Source organism: Hemicordylus capensis, chromosome 3 (assembly GCF_027244095.1).
Source record: "Hemicordylus capensis ecotype Gifberg chromosome 3, rHemCap1.1.pri, whole genome shotgun sequence".
Classification (NCBI taxonomy): domain Eukaryota; kingdom Metazoa; phylum Chordata; class Lepidosauria; order Squamata; family Cordylidae; genus Hemicordylus; species Hemicordylus capensis.
Genome location: NC_069659.1, coordinates 293464985 through 293491634, shown reverse-complemented (window position 1 = coordinate 293491634; position 26650 = coordinate 293464985). Strand labels below are relative to the sequence as shown.

General features: G+C 41.7%; 1 protein-coding gene across 13 annotated transcripts in view; it reads right to left on the bottom strand.

The window, feature by feature from the left end:
* MAP3K13 (mitogen-activated protein kinase kinase kinase 13) overlaps positions 1-26650 on the bottom strand; it is a 133542-nt gene that overhangs the window by 19531 nt on the left and 87361 nt on the right. For 11 of the 13 annotated variants that reach the window (XM_053311944.1, XM_053311952.1, XM_053311941.1 and 8 more), the window contains 11 exons: positions 12858-13432; positions 10523-10706; positions 9125-9316; positions 8485-8643; positions 8047-8205; positions 4777-4885; positions 3254-3363; positions 2550-2666; positions 1892-2029; positions 599-1325; positions 295-365 (listed from right to left, as the gene is read on the bottom strand). In XM_053311944.1, coding sequence (XP_053167919.1) covers positions 295-365; positions 599-1325; positions 1892-2029; positions 2550-2666; positions 3254-3363; positions 4777-4885; positions 8047-8205; positions 8485-8643; positions 9125-9316; positions 10523-10706; positions 12858-13359 — 2468 coding nt within the window. In that variant the 5' untranslated portion in view covers positions 13360-13432. Of the gene's footprint in view, positions 1-294; positions 366-598; positions 1326-1891; positions 2030-2549; positions 2667-3253; positions 3364-4776; positions 4886-8046; positions 8206-8484; positions 8644-9124; positions 9317-10522; positions 10707-12857; positions 13433-20051; positions 20160-25453; positions 25522-26650 lie in introns of those variants that run through there. The other 2 variants (XM_053311946.1, XM_053311951.1) reach the window with 2 other exon arrangements.

The window sequence follows — 26650 nt, the reverse complement described above, 5'->3', positions numbered from 1 at the left end:
ATTTGAACTCGGATCTTCCCGGTCCTAGTCCAGCACTCTAGAAAAAATTAACCTGTATCCCTAGAAATAATGTAGCATTTAGAAGGGTAACAGCTAATTCTCTCAATATATGTCCCAGATGTTAATAACATACAGATCTGATCATGAGAGAGATCCATGGAGAACTTCTCCCACTGCATTTCTTCCACTATGCAGATACGGATGTGACCCTTACCTGGAAAAAAAGTACTTCAAACCCTTCTGTTAACTCAAAATTTAGTACAGCAATAAAATTGGAGAGGTTTGGATTTCTACCTCTGTCTCCGAGGAAATTCCACTTCACTGTCTACTTCTCCTTCTTCTTCTTCTGAGGAGTCATCGCCACTCTGGCAGGGAGGCAAAAAGACAATGTTACTTGCTAGTTATTGCAACAAGTACTCTGATACAAAAGCAAGTCTTTCAAGGTAGCATCTTTCATGTGAAGTAAAATATCAGATACAGTCAGTCCCATATAGCAAGAACAATGAATCCTGGACACATCTAGTAAATTCAGTGTACATGACAATACATCGACATTTAAAGCAGCACATTGGTGCCAGGATTGTTAGAAGGACCTTACCTTTGGGATGGGTCGTGTTTTGCACAGCAGTCCTGGAGTGCTCACAGGATGAGAAGAGCCAAGAGATGACACTGACCTGTGGCAGTTAAATTCTCCTTCCCCACTCTTCCCAGGAAATTGTACATTTGCATACAATGGATCATATGATGGCGCTTCAGGCTGCTCCTGTCCTGGCTCAAGTGATTGTCCTTGATTTGCATCATTTGTCCCAAGTCTGCACTCTGGGCAGAAGTTGCACGACTCTTCTGTGCGACATTCCCAATTAGTAGCCTTGCCCCCCTCCTCCTCCTCCAGATTTCTCCGTGAATCAGCCTCCATGGCAGCAGAGATAAGATCAGGGCTAGAACCAGATATCCTCTGTTGGGCATGATTACTAAGAGGGCTACGCAGGGCTGCAGCAGGGCCAAAATAACGGAGGTTGTTAGCACAGTTGGCAATGTCCTGCCCATGTATGTTTAGCCGAGGGTGATGTCCATGATGATGGAGATGGTGCTGCTGCTGGTGGTGGTGGTTAGATGGCTGAGCTGAGTCATCCTGTGTTGGCTGGTGTTTCAAGATCCCTGCAAAGTCATTGTAGCTGCCTTTGCTGTTTCCTCGCCGGTGGCGTGGTTTGCTTCGGTACCGCCCTTTGCTGTTGAGTGTCGACATCTTGGGACTCCCTGAGAGAGGAGAGCCACTGGGCGCCACCTCAGTGCTGGGAATGCCATCAGACCTTAGCAGATCAGGCCTGGAAAAATGATGCAAAACAAAGTGTGCTCTCTGTTAGAATTAACATATGCTATACTCAGTTGTGTGGAGCCGTTTTCACATTTCCTCTCTCATTTATTGTCAACATGCCTATTAATAGATGGTTCTGAAGTAATATAGGATCTATTATATGTGGTATACATTTAGTTAAAAATAAATTAAGAATTATTTGAGAGCTGGTGTAGCATAGAGGCTAAGAGACCAAGCTATGGATCAGGAACTCCCCAGTTCAAATCTCATCTCTGCCATGGGCTCGATAGGTGGCCTCAGGCAAGCCACCCCTTCTCACCCTCAGCTCCCCAGCTACAAAATGGTTATAATCCTCACTGTTGCTGTATTGTAAAGATTGCAAGGTAATAGATGTGAAGTGCTTTGAACACTTGAAAGCACGATACAAATGCTTTAATGAATTACCACGTAGCAAAGAAAGTACAGAGATCAAAGATCACACAAGCTACTTCAGGTGCAACCAAAAGGTGCACATGCATCTAGTGGATTTCTTCTTTTTCTCTTCTCTCCCTCCCCTCACCCCATTACTTGACTCACCGTTTAGTCTGGCCTCCAGGCTTGTGAGAGACGCCTCTCCTCTTCATCAGTTTTTCCATTGCATTGGCATGGATTATTGGTCGGACTGGGTGGCGTTTGTAAGTCCCAGGATATTTCTTTTCCACAGCTTGTTCTCGCCTGCCATACAGAACAAACATCAAATCTCTAATTTTCTCACCACAGAACAAGAGTTGTTTTAATAATACAAAGATAGCAGCTTTCTCCAAGTCAGTACCACAAACTTTTGTCAGCATACCATGCTAAATATTCATATCATTTTGGAAGACTAGTTATTCTCCAAGCAACTACAAAAGTGAACGGGAGCCCTGACCATGACTCAGATAATTTTCAAATAGAAGGATGCGACAATGGGCTGTGATGGTCTAAAACAGGGAGACTTTCCCCCTACCTTGATTAGAGAAGAGATACTGAGCAGACCACCTTCCAAGGAACAATCATTATACTTTACAAGGGAAACCCAAAGAGAGCACTTTCTCCCCAGGTTTGAAGTCAGCTACTCTGTCCTTTACCCAGATCTGGAACCTTTTTTTTTTTTTTTTTATTAACCTACTGGATAGACTGAAAAATAAGCCTATTTTAGTCCTGTTCATAATGATCTCCTGTAAATGGCCATGGGCATGTATGTGGATGCACATACTTGATGAGCTCCTTTTCCCGAACCTCCAGCTGTAACATGATGGCACTGAGCTCCATATACAAATTATTAGCTCTCTCCAGTTTCCTTTCATAATGCTCACGAATGTCCAATGCATGCCTGTGGAAACGGAAGAAAACCACTTTCAACAACATGGTCCTGTGTGCCTGTAAAAGGGAGACTAAAGTGTATTTTATGCAGAAACTTTCTGAATTAAATATGCCACCTGCAACTTCTAAGAGAAGAAAGAGCAATGAAAACAGATGTTGTAGAAACAAAACCAAAGAAAAGGATTTAGCTATGATCAAAGTACTCGATACAGATAAGTGAAGTGTATGGCCTCTCTCTCATAATACTAGAATTTGGGATAATCACAAAACACATAATTAACGTGGAATTCCCTGCAACAAAATGCAGTGACGGCCAAGATATTCTTAAAAGATTAGATGAATTCATGGGAGAATATGGCTATCAATAGCAACTAGCCAGGACAGCAAAATGGAACCTCCATGTTCAGAGGCAGTATGCCTCTGAATACCAGTTACTGAGGGAGCAAACAACCAGTGAAAGTTATTGCTTTCATGTCCTGTTTGCAGGCTTTCAAGAAGCATCTGACTGACCACTGCTGAAAGCAGGATATTGGATTAGCTGGACCACTGCTCCGAACCAACAGTGTTGTTCTTATGACCTTAATAATGTCTACAGACCTGAGTTCTTCTCTTCTCCGACGAATAAGTTCTTCATCTAACCGGTGTATACAAGTTCCTTCACTTTTAATCTTTTCAAAGTGTTTCTTCACTTCTTCTCTCCATTCAGCCTGCCAGGGCAATTTGACATGCAGTTGTTACACAGCATAGCTCACAGCAGTGACAACCGCCACTAAAAGGGATGCACTACTCCAGGATATTAGAAGAGAAACCTGAGCAAGTACTGGCAGGCTTCTCAGTATCTTTATACTGAGCACTGTTGTGGTACCTGAAAGGTCTGCAGTGGGCCAGAGGCGACGTAATTCCCAGGCTTGATCTGCAACTCTAATCAGTTTTCTTGCTCTAGCACAAACTCCAGCACTATGCACAGACATATACTGCAATTCTAGCCTATAAAAATTGCTTGTCATGCCAGAACTATCTGCAGCTCAACAACAGTTTTCCCCTTCTAGAGCCGTTCAGAGAGTAATCAAATGCACAACAAAAAAGGGAACAAATGTTGCTTGGCTCCAGACTTCACACCTGCAATGCCATGGTTTTGTACTAAAATATACTGTACACTTCTTGATTACTATAGTACAGGGGTTCCCAACTTGCGGTACTCCAGTTGTTACTGAACTACATCTTCCATCATCCACAGCCACAATATATTGTAGCTGGGGGTGATGGGAGTTGTAGATCAGCAACATCTTCAGCATCATAGGTTGGGAACCCCTGCTACAGTAAATTAGCTCCTGATACTATGGGTCTAACACCAGCAAAAGAAACACAGTATTGATGGTAATATTCATGAAGAGAAGTCTTTTGATAAAGAAAACTAATATGTTTTCTACAAACCCTGAACTATATCCAAGGGGGAATACACGAGAAAAGGGAGACCCCTTTGCTATTCCTAGGATTCTTTGAGATTCCTTTATCATTGGAGGTTCAAAGTTTTGGCAAACCCGGTTCAAAAGGAAAGGAATGATATGGAACAGCATTAAAGAAAATGCTAGAGACAATTTATAAGGCTAAAAATGTCCAGCTTATGAAAGGTGACCTGATAATGCCAAAGGCTGACATGGCTATACAGCCCTCTACTGTAATTGAGGTCAGTTAATTGTGAATTAATTGTATAATCAAGATCAATCATAAATTGTAATCAATTAGTTGCGAACAGTTGTGGTTTCTGAATAGGGATATCTACATCAAAAAGACACATCCAAACATTAACTGTGGCCCAGTTGCACATTAACTGTGGCCCAGATGCAAAATGGGGACAGGGATGTGCACTCCGATACACTTATACATGGGGCTCTTCCTTGCTGGATCATGCTGACAGTTTGGTCACTAGACCTAAGTACTCTAACATTTTAGAATAGGAACTCTTCTGAAAATTGCTGATCTGGGCCTGGGGTCCAACACACTAATAGCAAATCAGAAGAGTCAATTTTCTGTTCTAAACATACAAATCCTACTGTAGAATATTTGGCAAGGTGCAAACGCCAGTGAGAGTCTTCTGCTAGTAAAAATTCTCAATTTACCTGAGACTTGAAATATGTCTCCTGAGGGGTGGCCAGCACATCAGCAGATGCAATGTCAAGGTGCATTAGTGTCTGTCGAAAAGAGGGCCGATTTCGGGGCTTGCTTTGCCTGAAAAAAAATTGGAAAAAAGTGAGAAAAAGGAACCTACCTAACTAGTTAAATGAAATGTTTTGGTTAGTGGAGTATTTTAGTTCATGGCTGAATTTCAATTAGGTTTTAACTCCATAGGGCAGCATCCAGATTGAGTCAGTCATAAGTAAGTCCCAGTAAAGTTAGTCATGACTAACTTGTCTCTGTTTTCAATAGTGTTTAGTCATGACTATCCAGTCTGGATCTTGCCCAGTGTCTAATAGGAAAAAAAATCCACAATCCAAAGTAGGGTAATACTTTTCTTGGGACCAACATATGAGTCAGAAAACAGTAAGTAACAAGCTTTTGAGTTCTCCAGAACCCATTACACTAGATATTGAGCAAAAGGAGGGTAGGGAGAAAGTGGGGGCATGTCAGAACTGCCACAATGGTCTGTAGGATCTAAAGATGGAGTTTAAGGGGGTTTATGCAATCTTGGATCAGCTGCTAGTAAGCGTGAGATGAGTTTTTAAAAAAATTACATTTATATACCACCTGATATGTGCATCTCTAGGTGGTGTACACAATTTAACACACAACAAGTACAAAACAGAGTAAACACTGTTAAAACAAGTTTATAGAATAAAAAAGTTAAAACAATCTCATGAGATAAAATGAAACAGTTTAAATTAATTTCAGTTAAAAGCTTGAGGAAACAGGTGCATCTTGAGGGTCTTTTTAAAAGCAATCAGAGATGGAGAAGCTCTTATTTTGACAGGGAGTGCATTCCAAAGCCCCGGGGCAGCCATAGAGAAGGCCCGGTCCTGAGTTGCCACGAAACAAGCTGGCGACAACCATAACCATACCTCTCCTGATTATTTTTATAGGTGACAGGGTTCACGGCAGAGAAGGGGCTCTCTTAAGTACCCTAGACCCAAGCCATTTAGAGCTTTATAGGTAAAAACCAGCACTTTTCATTCAGAAACATATTGGCAGCCAATGGTCCCTTCAGGTTGTCCCAGAGATCAGTCTGGCGATTACATTGTGTACCAATTGTAGTTTCCGGCCTATGTACAAAGGCAGCCCCATGCAGAGTGCACTACAGCAGTCAAACCTGGAGGTCACCAGCATATGCACCACTGTTTTAAGGTCATTTACCTCCAGAAATGGGCGTGGCTGATGTATCAGCCAAAGTTGATAAAAAGTGCTCCTGGCCACTGCCTAAAACTGAGAAACCCGAGAGAGTTTTGGATCCAGGAGCACTCCCAAGCTATGTATCTGATCTTTCAGGGGGAGTGTAACCACATCTAGAACAGGCAGATCTAAACCAGCCCTTGGGTCCCAACCCGCCAGAGTCAGTACCTCAGTCTTATCTGGATTCAACTTCAGTTTGTTATCCCTTCAGTTTTGTCAAATGCAGTGGATTACTAAGACCAAGATATATGGCTATACCCCTTATTTTGGAAATATCACAGAGCTACTCAGTCTAGTCCTCAACACTTCATCAAAACACACAGGCTCCTTCCAAGGCACTCCCCAAACTCTGCATTTAGATTCTGCAAACTACAGAGCATTGGAAAATTTCCAGCACATCCCTACCTCCACCCTTTCCCCCCTTTAACATCAAGTCTGATGAAGAGTTCTGGAAAACTCAAGTTTTTCTTCCTTTGTGATACTTGTTTTGTGACCCTAAATTTAGTTCCAATAGAAGTATTCTACTTTGCATTGTGGATTTTTTTCAAACAGACCAACATTTACCTATGATTTTGTATAATCTATTAGAATACCTCAAAAAGCAAACATGGGGCACTGCAGTCAGTAACACACCAATAACATATATTATTTATAAGAACATCTAATACGTACCAGGCACTGCACAAAAATAGGAAGAACAAGTTCCTGCTTACAGGCTCACAGTCTAAAAACTATGAGCAGCATCTGCAGTTGTCCTTACTCTGGAACACGAGTGTTTTCTCTGCTGTAAAGTCTGTGCTTGCTCCTTAGAAAGGAGTCCTGTTCCAGACAAAAAACAACTGTGGATGCTAGCCCATGAGATAAAAAAAGAAAACTATGGGCTAGCTGAGAGAAAGTAAAAGTATGGAGAAGAGTAATCTAGGACAAGGAACAGAATACCAAGAAGGAAATGCAAGGGAGCAATTATGGGTTTTAACAACTGAACATGAACGTATGGAGGTGCCATATACTGAGTCAGGTCATTGGCCCACTGAGCTCAGTATTATCTATACCAGGGGTTCCCAACCTATGGTACTCCACATGTTGCTGAACTACAACTCCCAGTATCCCCAGCTACAATAAACATCTGGAGTACCACAGGTTGGGAACCCCTGATCTACACTAACTGGCAGTGAATCTTCAGAATTTCAATGGTGGTCTTCAGCTCTACCTGGAGATGTCAGGTACCTTCTGCATTCAAAGCATGTGTTCTGCCTCACCACCATTTCTTTAAGTGCAACATTTCTTTTAAGTTCAACAAATAGTATAACAGAATGTTCTTCCAGTACTTTCAAAAGAGAAACAGAATTCCTCTACAGAATAATCGAGCAAGATTATTAAACACACACACACACACACACACACACACACACACACACACACACACTCTATCCCCTCCCCTCTATTAGTCTCTTCCATGCATCTACTTCAGAAGCTTCTGCACCACTTATTCTTATTCCATTCCCTGACACAGTGTAGGCCAACTCCCCTATACTCTTTTGTCCCTTCTCCCATTCAGTATTTGGCTTGGTATGTCTAGCAACATTGTTCATTGCCCATGCGACTCCAGTAACTCAGCACTCCTAGTGTTTGCGGTGGCTCCAAGTAGATTAAAGTAGAATTCAATTAAAGTAGAAATTAATCCAAGTGATAAAACAGACTGTACAATAGTACAGTAGGGATAATAATTCCCTACTGTTTGTGGAAATAATGTGTCCATATCAATCAATTCACAATTTTGAATCTGAAGCAGTTGTATCAAGCCAATGCACAGCTTAAATTATGCCTTACTCATTTCCACAACAGGCTATGATAGTATAATCTTAAAGTCACCATCTTGTTAGAGTTTGCAGAAAGAAATCTCACCCCTGATTCTTTATGGACATAGTGTAGACTTTTTACTAAGACAGAAGACAAACAGTAAGTGCGATGCCATTTGGGCACACTACGGAAACAGCAACTCTTACCATGTTTGTTTCATAAGGATCTTGAATCCATCTGGGCAAGTAGAGGGAACAGGAAGGTGTAGGCTGTTGCTGCCTACACCCCAGATTATGGCTGAGGAGTCCACATCCTTATATGGAATCTCTCCAGTGAGAAGCTCCCACAAAACCACCCCAAATGACCTGATCCAAAGTGAGAGAAAGAGAAGAAAAGCTGTATTCAGTTAATCAAGTTATACCTCAGAGGGTGTTTGTTTGTTTTTAATCTTTGCCAAGAAAACTATGAAAAGAAAAGTCTTTATTTTATTTACCACCTTACCAAAAGGACATATATCAAGGTGGCGGACAATATTGCTATTGCTACATATGAAGTAGGAAGGTTGCTTATGATACAAGCTCACAAAAAGATATGGTTTTGCAGAGTGAGAAATGACGCTCTGTCCTTATGAAAGTGTTGCTCACCATATATCCACTTTTTCAGAGACAGGTTCATTGCGAATCACTTCAGGAGCCATCCAGGCTACAGTCCCTGCAAAGGACATTTTCGTACTCTTATCGCTGAGTTCTTTAGAAGTACCAAAGTCTGAAATCTTTACTGCATCGTTGTGAGTGACTAATACACTGGAAAGAGAAAACACATGGGGAATGAAGGGAAGAGAGCTGGTCTTGTGGTAGCAAGCATGACTTGTCCCCTTAAGCTAAGCAGGGTCTGCCCTGGTTGTATATGAAAAGGAGACTAGAAATGTGAGCACTGTAAGATATCCCTCTTAGAGGATAGAGCCACTCTGGGAAGAGCATCTAAGCTCCAAGTTCCTTCCCTGGCATCTCCAAGATAGGGCTGAGAGATATTCCTGCTTGCAACCTTGGAGAAGCCACAGCCAGTCTGTGTAGACAATACTGAGCAAGAGGGACCTATGGTCTGACTCAGTATATGGCAGCTTCCTATGTTCCTATGAACTGTGAGAATATTTATTTATTTATTATAAAATTATTATATACTGTCTCCTACAAAGACTCTATAATGTTTTGCACCACTATAACAACTGAAGTTTTAATTTGGGTCCAGTTTAATTTATTACACTTCACACACTCTACAACTCACTTGGGGGACTTGAGGTCTCGGTGGATGATTTTATGAAGATGTAAATAGTTCATTCCACTCGCAATCCCTGTAGACCAATCCACAAGCATGCGAGGGGTGACCTTCCGGCCTGCTCGCAACACTTCATACAGCTGTCCATGAGCACAGTACTCCATGATTATACAGTAGCAGGGAGCCTGAGTGCACACTCCCCTAAGATTAAAAGAAGAAGAAAAACTATAGATTAATACAGCCAAACTCGCAATGGGGGCTTATTAGCTAGAATCTGGTAGAAAGGGATAACCCACTTACAATTCTCCTGGTCACTAACAAATGTTACAAGGCACCTGTTACCAATGAGGTCAGGTCATGATCCCTTATTTGCCAATTCATTGGTCAGACATACACCTCAACATTAAATTAAGTAATGAAACATTTCCCTGGAGGTGAGGGCTCTATTGTAAACATGCATCCTTGAACTACATGAAGTGATGAGGCTTAAGGGCCACATGGGCAAAATACAGGGGATTCTGTATAGTGTATAAACATGGGCAGAATAGAGGGGATGAAACAGAGGAACACCTCATATCAAAAATCTTTCAGTTCTCAGCAATTAAGCTTTCAAGAAGCAAGGAATGGAAGAGAGAGAAAGAAAATACAAGGTTTGCTGTAATAAAGGAATGGGAAGTACCCAAACAATTACATGGAGCAACACACTGAGCACAAGTCATGACTGTATGACACATGTCATACTGTTGAAGACAGTATGACGTATAATGTACATCAGTATGAATTATAATGTACATCAGGGGTTCTCAAACTTGGATCTCTAAATGTTGTTGGACTATAACTCTCATCATCCCCAGCCACAACAGCCAAAGGCCACTGTGGGTGGGAATGATGGGAGCTGTAGTCATACAACATCTGTTGACCCAAGTTTGAGAAACCCTGATGTACATGATGGATAAGCAACTACAGTGCTCTCTGAAAGAGTTCATTCATCCTGTCCATAATCTCCAGTAATAGAAGATCAAATTAAAAACAAATTTGTTCATACTACCTACTTTTCTTCCCTCTTGGCACTCATGCAAAAAAGAGTTTGAGAACACTATTATGCCAGCAGCAAGCATAAAGAGAGAGTATTTTATCTTATATAAAATATCTTCCATTTGGAACTCTCATTTATTTATTTATTATTTCTCTATGTAAACTGCCCTGAGCCATTTTTGGAAGGGCAGTATAGAAACTGAATTAATAATAATAATAGTAATAATAATAATAATAACTACTACTAAAGTTTAGAAAGAAGCTGCTACACTCTGAGCACAAATTTAGCTAGCCATGAAGGAATAAAGCATCTGAGTCTGAGATAAAAAACAACATTCTAGAAAGACCCTTGATAATCAAAGTGTGACCTACTTGAAAGCAATGATGTTTGGATGCTTCAGCTTCCTCAAGTGCTTGATATCGGTTTCACTTTGTTCTCTCACTTTCTTGATGGCCACCTCCTCTGCTCGAAATTTACCCAAGAAAACAGCTCCCTGTGCTCCACTGCCCAGCCACTGCAGTTCAGAAATCTCCTCAAAAGGAACTTCCCATGTATCTGATAATAAACAAGCCCAATCCATTATTATGATTGCAACAGCAGTCTTTTGACAAGCAACTGATCACTCAGCATATTTGTAGTTTGCTGCCCTGTGAATAAAATACAAAATGGTTGTCTCTAGAGAGAAAGAAAAAATGTTAATTCTAAAGAAGAGCTGTCTCTTCACCAATTAGGTTTGGCAGGCAAGAACAGGAGAGCAAGGGAAATCTGATTTCTGAAGCCTAGTTTTGCCTTTGGAGCTCAGGTTTTTCTCACATTTGACCACTCCCTGCTGCCACACTTTGTGGTAAAGTGTGTGGGGGGTGGTCAGAGTTGTGCGCCCAGCTCCATCAACAGGCACTGGAAGTACCATTTTGTTTCCCCTGGCACATGATGGTGGCCAGCCAATGGGAGCAGGGGAGTGGCCAGCTCCCTTTGCTCAAGCCCAGTTGCTCTGGGGCAAGGCACCTACCCGGCCATCCTGTTACAGTGAGGGTTATCCAGTCGCCTTTTGGGGACCAAGCAGAAATTTTTTGGGTCACACCCGATTGGCTTTGGGGGTGGACTTTTTTTGCCTACTTCTCACTGATTCTCCTGGTAGGGTTTCATTGTTTAGGATGTTTGGTCACATTGCAGGTGAGCGCAGGTTGGGGTAGGTTGTCTTGTATAGGTGTTTGACTGGAGGACCAATTAAGGTGAGTAGGAAGCCAAGGAACAGCCCTTGCAGGTTTTGCAGCCCCTGGGCTGGTATCTGCCCCTACTCGGAGGCTGGCTAGGCCCACCACTCAGTGTTTTGCCGCCTGAACTCCCCTCAGCGGGGATAAAACCTCGCAGTGGTGAGGATGTCCAGATCTAGAGCCGGGCCGAATCAACATCCAGTCCTTCGGCCCTGCTGTGGGCAGTTCTCCTTGTGAGGCTGACCCACATGGGTAGTACACACACTCTATTTAGTATGTTCCTCATTGCAGGTTACTGGTAAAATTAATTAATACAAGTGGCCCTAGTTCTTCCAGTCTTATGTGTCCTGTCATTATTGAGGCCTGGGTGTGCAACCATCCCGCAACTGGCAAACCAAAAGTTTAATGAGAGCTATCAGAGCACTTTCTCAGACTTCCAAGTGCCTTCTCCCCTCTTTTCCTAAATAGTGCAGGAATACCCAGGCTCTTCAGTCTATGAAGCCATTTTGACAGCACATATTAGCTGTCATGAGATAGGTCAACAGATGAAACATTGCATCAATTTAGGAGGAGGAAACAACACTAATACAGGCTCAGGGGTGGAGTTATGGAGCACACCAATCAGACATCAGCATCAACTAATATTTATAGGGATATTTTTCCTTAGACACTGGGATAAGTTGCCACCAGGAATTATTTTATGCATATTTACTGAGTATGCAATGTTCGATAAAAATTGAATCAAATATCTGTAGCCTGGGTAAGTCAGTGTCCTAACCTTGCCTCTTTACACTGACTTGATTTTAAAGATACAGAAAATCCGACTGTCCAAGATCCAAGATACAGAGGATTCAACAGTGCACACAGGAAGACTCAATGCAAACAAGACCTATCCCATTCAATTCATCATCAAAGAAGCTTTGAATATTCATTCTCAATGAATACAGAGCATTACCCAGCCATCAAATTTGTTGCAGTTGTCGTCAAAAGAATGGGTCATCCCTACTTGCAGTTTATTTGCATGCCAGTGATTCATATTTATTTTGTCTTAATTACTTTTTAACAAGCTCAAACTATTTGCTTCATGATCTCAGGAGGTTTGAGTTATTCCTCTACTCAAAAGAGTTAAAGCAACTGGAAATAGGTTCCTCCCAAATCTAGAAGAGCATTTAAAGACTCTTTGCATTTAGTCTCCCCCCATTTCAATTAAGACAAAGTAAGTAAAAAAATCATAATCAAAATGGCCATAAAGAAGCAGTAACCCTGAAGGAATGGTTACTTGGTTTCGGGATTGCTGAATGGAAGAGCGTGTCTCATATTTAGAGATGTTGAAAAGTGAAGAGATAGAATATATATTTATCCCCCCGCAAAATGAGCTTATTTTAACAGTACTCTGGAGACAAATGCCTTCCTCTGTCACAAAGCTGTTTCTATCTTTCAAAATATTTTTTTTAATCCACAAAAGGGACATGCTTTTGCCCCTTGGGTTTACCTTGTTGCTGCAGCTTGTAGTCAGTGGAGTAAGCTTTCCCTATAATATTCCACACTGGCTTCAAACAGCCAAAGAGTCCTTCAAGAAATCCACCATTTCCACTGCTGGATCTGTTAAACTGGATCTTGATATCATCTGTTCCATTGTTGGTCTCTCCACCCATACTGTCACCGTTGCCCTGATGAACAGTCATTTCCGATTCCTCATGTTCTGTTAACTGTAGCACACTGTTTTCAAACTGTTCCCTGGAATCCTCACTTACACTGGTCAATACTGTTGTGGCAACTGGGCTACTCATGTTCTCCAGTACATTACTCTGAAGAAAGCCCTTGTCTTGTACATCCTCTATTATCTCGGGTGAAGGGTGGAGACCAGCAGATATATGTTCTCCATGCAGCCCACTGAAATCTTTGTCTTCACTGAGAGTCTTGGTGATCATGGTTGTAGAGGAAGACCAGCTCAGGGGCTCCTGAGAACTGGTCATTGTACTGTGAGTGTGCATGGAGCAGACAGTCCGAGATATTGCTTAAACAAAAAATGACACACACACACACTGTAGAAAGTGGCCACAATATCTGAAAAACAGATGGCATGATATACAATTAAGATCATACTCAGAGACAAACATTTTAACTGTACAATAAGGTTTCAGAATCTTTTATCTAAATTGTCTATCTGTCCTGCTTAAACCCAGTACCATTCCTCCCACGAAAATGTAATCATCCTGTCCCAAACCTTTCAGCTAATTATGGAAATTATGGTTTCCTGATGAAAACAGTATCCAATGCAAAAATACTTCTACTTGTTCTCCCACAGCTGTAATACCTCTCAGCAATACATTTCACGCTGGACTTTGCACATTTGTCACATTAAATCACCTGATACCGAAACCAAACTAGCTCTCAGGCATGTAACAAACACTACCACAAAGTATTTACACAGCTTCCTATGAAAAATAATCAAAATGACATGATGCCCATTCTATAGATGTTTTGAGTTAGATACGGTTGATCTACATCTTTAAAGAAATTTAGCGTGACAGGTGGCCCTTGTTATCTGCAGTCCCAGCACCTGTAGTTTTGGGTATCTGCAGTTGGGCAATGGAGACCCAACCTCATTTTCCGTGGTTCTAAAAATAGGCAAAATTCACCTATGCGCTGTTCCTAGGTGGCTGGAAATGTCTTCTGATTTTGCTACCAGCTAACATTTTGCAGGATGGAGCCATTTTGTGGCTCTTTCTTTAAAAAAAAAAAAAAAATCTCTGTGATTTTTCATGAAAAAATAAAAGGAATTGGGGGTTTGGGGGGCACTGCTGGACAGCCGGAGACTTGGAGAGCATGGTGCAGTGCTTTATTGCACTTATTTCTGCCTCTTTTTAAACCTATAAGCCATTTTTCAACCTTAAGGAACTCCCCCCCCCGCCTTACCATTGACTCAAGGTCTTATCTACTGTTTCATTATCCACAGTTGTAGGCCAGAATGGAACCTCCACAGATAACGAGGGCCTTCTATATTATAAGCATTCAGAATAAGTTATGCCTAACTTTCATGCAAAGTTTTCACAAAGGAGGAGAACCATGTTAACTTGGGTTGTGTCACTTTATATGTATGCTTTCTAGATGTCATGTCCAGTGTTTGGACTTACGTTGGTATTCTCAAACAGACAGCAGAGCAGTGCATTTAAAAAGGTAAAAATGAGTTAAAAGTTTTGAACTTTAACTTAGGAATGACTTTTACTGTAAAAAAAATTATTCCACTATGACTGGGTTCTGGATTAGACTCTTAAACAGGGCTGATGTAGACAAGCCAACAACTGTGGTTTGTTAGATTATGAATGTAGGAATGAGGTCTGAGCCCATATGCTTTCCCCTTCCCTTTTCTCCTTACCTCTGGTGCAGAGCTGTGACCACAGAATCCTGGTTAGTTAAACCACAGCTCCATAAATGACCTTTTAAAAAGACTAGTAAAAACAGGTTGCTGACCTGTAACAGGTGATCTGGTAGTGATCTGGTAACATTAATAAAAAGTGGGTTCTGTGCCTGTGCAGAACACTTCGGGCACAATGTGTTAGCTCCTCACAGCGCCAACCAACCACCACTGCGTGTGCTTCCTCATATCGGTGGTTTGGCGCCTTATAGTTCAGTTTCTTGATGGCCGCCCCAATGCAGCCTTTCTTTTTAAGTGTGTGGTCTTGGAACATATTGCTTGAAGTATCTGTTGCAAGGGATGGATGGGAAGGTTTTATGAATGTTACCAGATCACTAACAGATCACCTGTTACAGGTAAGCAACCTGTTTATCTAGTTCGTGATCCGGTAACATCCATTAAAAGTGGGATAGTGCTTTACAAATGTATCTACCGAAGCCCACAAAGCAGCCCTGCAAATATTTTTGAACTTCATTCCTCATGAGTGTGCTGCCGAGGGCACATACGCCCTCGTAGAGTGGGCTTTTACTGCTTTAGGCGGATCTACCTTCTGTATCTTGTAGGCCAGGTAGATAGCCTCCATTAACCAATGAGAGATCCTTTGCCTAGAGACTGGATTTCCTCCATCTTTCAGTTTATAAGTAACTAACAGCTGTGTGGTTTTCTAATTGCAGATGTCCTCCACAAATAGAACAGAAGAGCATGTCGTACATCTAGGCTATGCATTACTCTGTCCAGTGGTGATTCCGAATTGCGGGAAAAGGTAGATAGAACAATATCTTGATTCATGTGGAAGTCAGAAACTATCTTTGTCCTGAATTCCTGGTCCAATCGCATAACTACTTTGTCATCATGAAACTTTGTGTATGGCTCATCAATACGCAAAGTAGCGAGCTCACTCAATCTTTTTGCCGTGGTAATGGGAATAAAAAACACTGTCTTAAGCATAACCATTTTAAGTTTAGCCATCACCAGGGGTTCAAATGGCCCTTCTTTTGGAGCTGATAAAACCAGAGAAAGGCTCCATCTATCCATGGGCCTCCAAATTGGTGGATGTCTGCTACATCCAAATCTGCAAACGCGAAGACTAATGGCATGGAGGATAAATTTGTAGACAACATTTTGCTGAATGATAAAAAGGTATCCATGAGAAAAAGCTACAGTATGAAATGGAAACGAGTCAGAACGCATGCTAATGTGCACAGCTTCAAGGCCGAGGATGCCTCCATAAGGGACATCTTACGTTACCTGATGACCTTAAAGGCAAATGGCCTAGCAAATACCTTGCTGAGGGTACATTCGGCTGCCAACTCCTCCTTCCATGGTGGGTGTGATGGGACATCTGTGTTCAGTCACCCCAACAGTAAGTGGTTTTTAAAGGGGGTGAACAATCTGTACCCACCAATTCGGAAGCCCATGGACAGATGGAGCCTTTCGCCCCACTGAAGTATTCCCCGTGTAGAAGAGGCAGGATAGCTTGCAATGTAATCATCCAGAATTTTCTCACATCGACATATAGATTCAGGCACCTCAGGTCCAGTATAGGGCAAATGCCCCCATCCCATTTGGAGATTTGAAAGTACCGGGAGTAAAAATAAACAAACACTTGTGTCTGTTTGCCCACTGTACTGGAGAGATTGCACCTTTCTCTAGCAGTGACTCCACTTCCTCCGTCAATGCTGTTATTCCTGGTGCATATCTCTTACACTGTCTCACTTAGGCAAGTGCAGTAAAATTATAAAAGAGAGACATGTGAAATGGTGTGTGGCTTGCCTTGTGCTGGAAACTCCTCATTGGTCCATATTCTAATGTGACAGCACCAGGGTAAGATGATGGCTATACTTTTGTTTGCCCCAGGTTTTGTGGTTGCACATCTCTGTTGCAATATGACAACTGCCTTAACTTCAATTTATATGTGTTACATTGTATAAAGGATCCAAAGTAGACCATCATCTGTGAATTTTGATGGATAATGAAATACGTAGTAGGATGATAGCAGATTCTTGTATTGTTCATACTATTCCTTTTCTGTAAGAGATTTCAGAGCCTAAGTATTACTTAAGTGATACTTCTGTGATACTAATGAATACGTATTTCATTTTCTAACATAACTTTAAAGAATTCTGTGTGTTACACTGCACAGAATCATTATATAACCTTATTTTGTCTGACATAAGATTATGTAATTTTAGGATTATGAGCATAAATATGCTCTGAATAGGAACAGTGCTAAAAATATATTGCGTATTATGTGGGAACGACCTCAATATATGTACTGTTTGCAGAATAAGGGGTACAGTTCCTTGGATTTTCCCAAACAAAGCTGTATGAGCTAATTACTCTGTAATGAGCTGCACAGTTAAAACTCCTTTTCTCATACTATGGGAGTCAAATTCTGGCAGTTATTATACAGAGATGTCATCAGCTTTGAACTTCTGCAGTGCCAGAACAAAGCTACAAACTAGATTATTCCTCTAAATTGACAGATTTACCAAATCAAAGTTGTATCGGTATAACAGGACTCACAGCAAGACCGTGGCTCTATATAACATGACAAGTTAGAACAGAAAAGGCAAACAGAAGGTCATTCTTTATTCATTTCCCCAATTCTGGAGCTCTTCCTTCCTTCCAAAGTTTAGGAACATAGAAAGCTGCCATATAGCAAGTCTAACCATTGGCCCATCAAGCTCAGTATCGTCTGCACAGACTGGCAGCGGTTTCTCCAAGGTTACAGTCAGGAATCTCTCTCAGACCTACCCCAAGATGCCAGGGAGGGAACTTAAGTTGGAAGGAACCTTCTGCGTGCAAGCACACAGATTCTCTTCCTAGAGTGGCCCCATCCCCTAAGGGGAATATCTTACACTGCTCACATGTGATCTCGCATTCAAAAGCAAACTGGGGTGGACCCTGCTTAGCAAAGTGAACAATTCAGGTTTGTTAAAACAAGACCAGTTTAAGCCTGAGCATCTTCCAGACATGCTTTAAACTGTATGAGCACACATTTAATGTAAGTAAATATTTCTCTATGTAAACTGCCCTGAGCCATTTTTGGAAGGGCGGTATAGAAATTGAATGAATGAATGAATGAATGAATGAATGAATGAAATAATCTGGTTCGTGAACATCCATTAAAAATGGGTTCTGTGCCTGCGCGGAATACTTCGGGCAAAATTTGTTAGCTCCTTGCGGTGCCAACCAACCGCCACTGCGCACTTGGTCACATCGGCGGTTTGGTGCCTTATAGTTCAGTTTCTTTCTGACTGCCAATGCATTTGGTTCTTCGTTATTTCTTAGCTCCTCAGAAATATTTTTGTGGCTAAATTTAAAGGTTTATGACCAAAATCCTATTTTGCATGGTTTTGACTCGGACTGTGACTGGACTTGTTTTCGGACTATGCTTTGGATTGTTTGTAACTTCTTGTGTATGACTCGGATTGAAAAAAGTTATGCTTCGTGTAATGGACGTAATGTAATAAGAACATAAGAACAGCCCTGCTGGATCAGGCCCAAGGCCCATCTAGTCCAGCATCCCATTTCGCACAGTGGCCCACTAGATGCCGCTGGAAGCCACAGGCAGGAGTTGAGGGCATGCCCTCTCTCCTGCTGTTACTCCCCCGCAACTGGTACCCAGAGGCACCCCGCCCCCAAGGCTGGAGGTGGCCCACAGTCCTTTGACTAGTAGCTGTTGATAAACCTCTCCTCCATAAAGTTATCCAAACCCCTCTTAAAGCCATCCAGGTTGTTGGCTGTCACCACATCTCATGGCAGAGAATTCCACAAGTTGATTATGCGTTGTGTGAAAAAGTACCTCCGTTTCCTGGTCCTAGATTTCCCTGCAATCAGTTTCATGGGATGACCCCTGGTTCTAGTATTATGTGAGAGGGAGAAGAATTTCCCTCTATCCACTTTCTCCACACCATGCATGATTTTATAGACCTCTATCATGTCTCCCCGCAGTCGTCTTTTTTCTAAACTAAATAGCCCCAGGTGTTGTAGTCTTGCCTCATCAGAAAGGTGCTCTAGTCCCTTGATCATCTTGGTTGCCCTCTTCTGCACCTTTTCCAGTTCTACAATGTCCTTTTTTAGATGTGGTGACCAGAATTGTACGCAGTACTCCAAGTGTGGGTGCACCATAGTTTTGTATAAGGGCATTATAATATTAGCTGTTTTATTTTCAATCCCATTCCTAATGATCCCTAGCATGGAATTGGCCTTTTTCACAGCTGCTGCACATTGAGTTGACACTTTCAACGAGCTGTCCACCACAACCCCAAGATCCCTCTCCTGGTCCGTCACCAACAGCTCAGATCCCATCAGCATATACTTGAAGTTGGGGTTCTTCATCCCAATGTGCATCACTTTACACTTGCCAACACTGAACCACATTTGCCACTTTGTCGCCCACTCACCCTGTTTGGAGAGATCCTTTTGGAGCTCTTCACAATCAGTTATGGATTTTACTACCCGAAAGAGTTTGGTGTCATCTGCAAATCTGGCCACCTCGCTGCTTACACCTACTTCTAGATCATTTATGAATAAATTAAAAAGCACCGGTCCCAGTACAATGTAATGGTACCTCAGCAAAGTGATTTAAAGTGTATGATTATAGACTGGAGCAGTTTTTTATTTTGGAATTTTGTTTTCAAGCCCAACACCTAAAGAAAAGACTGCCTTCAAGAGGTGTACCCAATGTAGGGGAAGATACCCTCTACGGATGGTCATGACCGATGTCTCCTATGTTTGGCAGAAGGGCATAACACAAACTTTGCATAGTTTGCATATTGTAGTTGCATGCAACTAATAGTTTCCATGTTATTTTCATCAATATGCTTAATGCCGTATGACAGCTGGCAGACATGTCTGTCCAACAATTTTCAGTTTGATAGCAAGAATCAGCTTGTAACGATTCTTCATATACTTATATAGGGTTATAAGAGATCCATTTTTAATTTTCTACTCCCTCTCTTTCTGCAACCATAAGGACCTAAAATGTAACGTTTATTTCTAACTCAAAGCTGACTCATATTTTTACAAGATTTTGGGTGGCACTGTTGTCATACCATCTGGACTTGATTTCCTCAAATGCAGTGTAATTCAGTCACCTATTTACTTCTAAATGAGATGAAAACCTTTTGCAAAAAATTCACCAACATGCCCATTGTGCCTTATTTTGTCCTAGAGCTTTTCAGAAATAGCTTGTAGTCCTAGCACAAGAAACTAACTGGGAGAAAGGAGGGAACAGATGTTTCTTTAAAACAGCTAACAAACCTATTCCAATTCTTCAAGATGGGATGCTCAACTGGAAACATAAAGCAGTAGCAGGGTAAAGCTGTCATTCTCTCAAACACTGTACTGTACTCTGCTCTTCTGTGCTCAGATACCCTGAAACACAGTTCAAGGGGAAAGGCTGGAGCTTGGAAGATAACAAGGCAGAGATGAGGCCATACAGATACAGAATATCATGAAAAACGAGGCTATAGCAAGACCATACACATGTGCTTGCAGTTTTGGAGCAACTATTGTTTACATAAAATACAAAGATTATTGAAGTGAAATTATTACACAGAAAATAGCAATACTTTACTGTTATGTTTAAGATTAGATACTAACAGAAGTGTGAGTGATAGTCAGTGATATAAAGTTACCCACCAACACCTAAAAATGATAACTTTTCCAGAATGTAATAACTATTCCTCTACTGAGAATTCTAATGAGGGTCCATATGCAGTGCTTAGACCATTAGTGTATGCACTGTATTTTAATTGTTGAAGTCAAGGCTTCATACATCTGAACAAATAACTAGAGCTATATAAAGTTTAATCTAACAATCATAAACTTTAATCTAATCAAATAAACCTTTGGCTGATTAATGGATAGGAAGCAAATTTTCATAGGTAGGGCTATAACTTAAGGCAACACTTGTCAATTTCTTTTTGAAGTTACTTTGGTTCTGTGAAATACAGCAATAAGAAATCCAAATGTATTAAAGATATTTTCCTTCTGAATTGATGTCTTTGTTAAATCATATATTAAATTACATTTCTTTCAACTTCTCAAAAGTTATGTTGAATTTTTTGCAATAGCCAAAATATGTACAATACAATGGCTTAATCCAGAGGTTCACAACCTGTGGTACTCCAGACGTTGCTGAACTACAACTCTCATAATTCTCAGCCACAATACACTGTAGCTGGGGATAATGATAGTTGTAGTTCGGCAACATCTGGATTAATGGATTACTTGGTTTAAAAGCAGGTGATTGCTTGATAGTTCTATAAATAACTACTAATGTTGAATAGACATTATGTGGTTGTGCACACACACTCAGGCAACATTGGTTCACTATACTGTACTGGTGGTATGCTATCAGTGTAATTCTTTTCACATCACATCACATCCCATCCCATCCACAAACACTCCCTCCCTCCCACATAAAGGTTGTATCCTAGAAATGCAGGGACTTTCCATTCTCCTATTTTCTTTAGCTTTCCTGTGCATGCTTATAAATCGTAAGAGTAAAACTGCAAACAATTATAACACTGACATTCCACTGATGATGTAACTCCTGTGTGCACAGCACCATTTGATCTATACTGCCTAGAGCCTCTGAGTCAGGCAGTATATCAGATAGATAGATAGATAGCCCCCCTCAACCCATGGCCATATGAAAGTTAATAGCATCTTAGAGGAGTAGAGGAAAATAGTCCGACCCTTTCCTGCCAAAGTGGGACCATCAAGATATTACCCACTCATCTCACAGTGTAGGAAGAGGAAGAGTCATGCCAGAGTAAAAAAGACTGTCTGGCACCCTTCTCCTCTCTCAGGAAGCTCTTTGTACCACTGTTTAGACATTTGCTTATGAATTCATTCTTATCACCTTTTAACTGTTAGCCAAGGTAAGTGGCTCCTTAAGCACACAAATTGCCACATTTCTTCAAGCTTCCTGAAAGCAATGAGTACCTGCAGAATCTTGCTTTAAGAAATAATGCACAACTGTTTGCTTTTGAAGTTTGTCTTTTAGATCTCACTTATAATAACTAGAAAGGCCACAACCTTATTATTGCTTAAATTTTAAAAGAGATTTTTAAAAAAGCATTCTTCTGAAAGCCATTCCCTACATTTTGAATATTCCTGAACAGAGCACTGAACACTATTTCTTTAATCTTTAAGGACTGTAAAAACACTATATTTATTTATTTATTTATTTATTTATTTAATTTTCTTTCTTTATTTATTTATTGCTTGCTTGCATTATCACTTCGGCAAGAACCATAGCTTGAACTGCAGAATTCATTTTAATTACTACCTTGTGGCTAACAATTCTGTTCTACCTTGTATGAATTAAATATGTTGGGGTTTCCCCGCCTGCTCTAGTGAGAAGCATGAACTTTGTAAGAAAAAGTAGAGTAAATCTGAAGAGACTTGCTCTAGAGTAGCTGAGACTTAAGTGTTAGCTTAAAGGATGGAAGTTAACACTTAAGTCTCAGCTACTCTAGCAAGTCCCTTCAGATTTACTCTACTTTTTTGTACAAAGTGACAAATTCAGCATACATGCGGGGAGAGAATCACCAAGGACGTCTAACACGGACATTTTGAATTTCAGAAGAGGAAACTTCTCCAAAATGAGAAGTATGGTGAAAAGAAAGCAGAAATGGAAAATCAGGAGAGTCACTTCACTCCAGAGTGCATGGAGTTTACTCAAAACCACAATACTAGAAGCCCAGTTAGATTGTATACCCCAAAGGAGGAAAGGTACCACTAAGTCCAGGAGGATGCAAGCATGGCTAACGGGTACCATCAAGGAAGCCATAAAAGGGAAGAAGACTTCCTTCCGAAATTGGAAGGCTTGTCCAAATGAAGAGAACAGAAAGGAACACAAACTCTGGCAAAAGAAACGCAAGGGGACAATAAGGGTGGCAAAAAGAGTTTGAGGAACATTTAGCCAAAAGTATCAAGGGGGATAACAAAAACTTCTTTAACTACATCAGAAGGAGGAGACCTGCCAGGGAGGCAGTTGGACCATTAGACAATGAAGAAGTGAAAGGGATTATTAAGAAGGATATGGAGGTTGCAGAGAAGCTGAATGAGTTCTTTGCGTCTGTCTTCATGGCAGAGGATACCGAGTATATACCTGTTCCTGAACCAGGCTCTTTAGGGATGGAGGCTAGAGAGTTGAGTCAGATACAAGTGAAAGAGATGATGTTCTAAACTGTCTGGGAAAACTGAAAGCTAACAAGTCACCAGGGCCAGATGGCATCCATCCAAGAGTCCTCAAAGAACTCCAATGTGAAATTGCTGACCTCCTTGCTAAAATATATAACTTATCCCTGAAATCAGGCTCTGTACCGGAGGACTGGAGAGTAGCAAATGTAACACTGATTTTCAAAAAGGGGTCCAGGGGTGATCTGGGAAATTACAGGCTGGTTAGCCTAACGTCCGTTCCAGGCAAATTGATGGAAAGCATCCTCAAGGATAAAATTGTAAAGCACATAGAAGAACAGGCCCTGCTGGGAGTGAGCCAGCATGGCTTCCGCAAAGGTAACTCTTGCCTAATCAACCTTTTGGAGTTCTTTGAGTGTCAACAAGTGTGTGGATCAAGGTGATCCAGTTGACATAGTATACCTGGACTTCCAAAAAGCTTTTGACAAAGTTCCTCATCAAAGACTCCTGAGGAAACTTAGTGGTCATGGGATAAGGGGACAAGTCCATGTGTGGATTGCTAACTGGTGGAAAGACAGGAAACAGAGGGTAGGTATAAATGGAGAGTTTTCACAATGAGGGAAGTAAGAAGTGGGGTCCCCCAGGGATCTGTACTGGGACCGGTGCTTTTTAATTTATTCATAAATGATCTAGAAGCAGGGGTAAGCAGCGAAGTGGCCAAATTTGCAGATGACACCAAACTCTTCCAAGTAGTGAAATCCAAAACGGATTGTGAGGCGCTCCAAAAGGATCTCTCCAAACTGGGGGAATAGGCGACAAAATGGCAAATGCGGTTCAATGTTAGCAAGTGTAAGTTGATGCACATTGGGACGAAAAACCCCAACTTTAAGTATATGCTGATGGGATCTGAGCTGTCGGTGACTGACCAGGAGAAGGATCTTGGGGTCATGGTGGACAGCTTGTTGAAAGTGTCAACTCAATGTGCGACAGTTGTGAAAAAGGCCAATTCCATGCTAGGGATAATTAGGAAGGGGATTGAAAATAAAACGGCTAATATTATAATGCCCTTATACAAAACTATGGTGCAACCACACTTGGAGTACTGCGTACAATTCTGGTCACCACATCTAAAAAAGGACATTGTAGAACTGGAAAAGGTGCAGAAGAGGGCAACCAAGATGATCAAGGGACTAGAGCACCTTTCTTATGAGGCACAACTACAACACCTGGGGCTTTTTAGTTTAGAAGAAAGACGACTGCAGGGAGACCTGATAGAGGTCTATAAAATCATGCATGGTGTGGAGAAAGTGGGGAGAGAGAAATTCTTTTCCCTCTCACACAACACTAGAACCAGGGGTCACTCCATGAAATTGATTGCCAGGATGTCTAGGACCAGCAAACGGAAGTACTTTTTCACACAACACATGATCCACTTGTGCAACTCTCTACCACAGGATGTGGTGACAGCCAACAACCTGGATGGCTTTAAGAGGGGTAGGATAACTTCATGGAGGAGAGGTCTATCAATGGCTACTAGTCAGAGGGCTACAGGCCACCTCCAGCCTCAAAGGCAGGATGCCTCTGAGTACCAATTGAGGGGGAGTAACAGCAGGAGAGAGGACACGCCCTCAACTCCTGCCTGTGGGTTCCAGCAGCATCTGGTGGGCCACTGTACAAAACAGGATGCTGGATTAGATGGGCCTTGGGCCTGATACAGCAGGGCTGTTCTTATGTTCTGAAAGTTCATGCAATACCTCTCACTACATGGGAAATAAATCCATCCAACAGCAAGTACCCATCACCACCACAAAAAGAAAGAAAGAAAGAAAAAAGAAATCCTGACCTCTGCGGATCACAACAGATGCAATGTTCTTTATCAAGAATCTCTGACTTTAGAGATTAAGAAAATGCCAAGTTTAGCACTTCGGAAGTAATGAATGTACTGACTATGAACCAAAGCCTTGTTATAGGGATGTGCACGGAACCACGGAGGCGTGGTCCAGCACTGGGGGGCATGTAGCTTTAAGGGGGGGTGGTAGTACTTCCCCTCCCCCCGCTGGTGCGTTTTAAAATCTTCCTGGGGCGGCAGAGTTCCTCCCTGCCGCCCCTGCCCCTGTCATTGTCATCCAAAGCCTTCAAAGGAGTACAGCTAGCGGCGCGCATGCGCCCTGCACAGCGCGCATGCTCATCTCCGACGCTGGCACACACACGCCACATATGTCATGGCACGCGCGCGCCAGCGTCAGACACAAGTGCGTGCGCCGCGCAGGGCGCATGTGCGCCGCTAGCTGTACTCCTTTGAAGGCTTTGGATGACAACGACAGGGGCAGGAGCGGCAGGGAGGAACTCTACCGACCCAGGAAGATTTTAAAACACACCAGCGCCGGAGGGGGAAGAGCGGCAGTGGGGTAGGTACTACCACCCCCAATTAAAGCTACATGCCCCCGCCCTCCCGAACCGGTCCGGCGGTCTTTTACATTGTGCCCGGACCGAACCGTGCACACTCCTACCTGGTTACCCATGTCGTAGTTTGAGAAACTAGCCACAGCTCCAAGGTGATATTACAAGCTGTCTTGACCTAAAGGCCCACAAATAAGCAAAAAGGAATGTTTTATAATGTAAAAATAACTTTAAATTAATTTCAAAACAATAAAAGCTTTATGTGCACTTTTCACAACTTTGAATAGTAGAATTAAGGGAACCTTTTAGGTGAAAGGGGAGGGGGAGAGAGGGAGGGAGAGAGAGCGAGCACGTGCAGATTTGAACAAGAAGGTCCCAGTAGCAAGAAAGGGCACAATGTGTTCTTCCAAAACACTGCAAATCAAATAACCAGTTTTATACTATCAGCTTTTATTCTGAACACAATGCAAAAAATACAGCATTAAAAGTATTTCCAATTTTCAGCCATAAATTAAGGAAAACACTATACTTTGACTTGGCATGGGTTATTAAGGATGACTTGCAGCCAAAATTATTACCTCCAGGGCATTTGTCTGACATTGCTTTATTCACTTAAGGTAGTTATATTTTCTAATACATTTCTTAAAGGGCTAAAATGCTTTGCCCTTCTTCCCTTTAGGTTATTCCCTATGAAACCCCAATGATTTCAGTAGCAAATCAAACAGAACAATCAAACGCCAGCAAGGATACACACTGGTCCTCAGTAAACAGAGAACAATTTGAATGTGACTATTTTTGAAGAGTAGCAGGATCGGGATATACATAATGGCTAGTACATTTTTCATAGTTAATACTGTAGCTATTAATATGAAGTTTTTCTTTCAAAAAGTAGCTGTTTTCTATGAATTGATTTAACTATCAGGTAAAATGGTTAAAATTAGTTCATCATCCACACCAAACATATTGACATACATTTTAAATTTTCAAATGTGCACCAAAGCTGCAGACAACAGGATTACATGTTCTGGTGGGGGAGGAGGCTGCTCTTTTGAAATCAGTTGCAATTATTCTATTCTGCCTATGGTAATTTTCCGCCTTGATATCCTCAATCTCAGCCTTTTCAGACAGGCACTGCTCACTGAAATTCATTCTCTCCTGTTTTAAACAGTGGCAAGGACCATTACACAACCTCCAGAACTGCAAATGAAATCTGTCTACGTTCTCTCTATAAGCAAGTAAATGGACAAATTGCTGTCAGAGACAGAAATATTCTTGGCTTTCAGCTATTGCCCCTCCTCCCGGCCCCT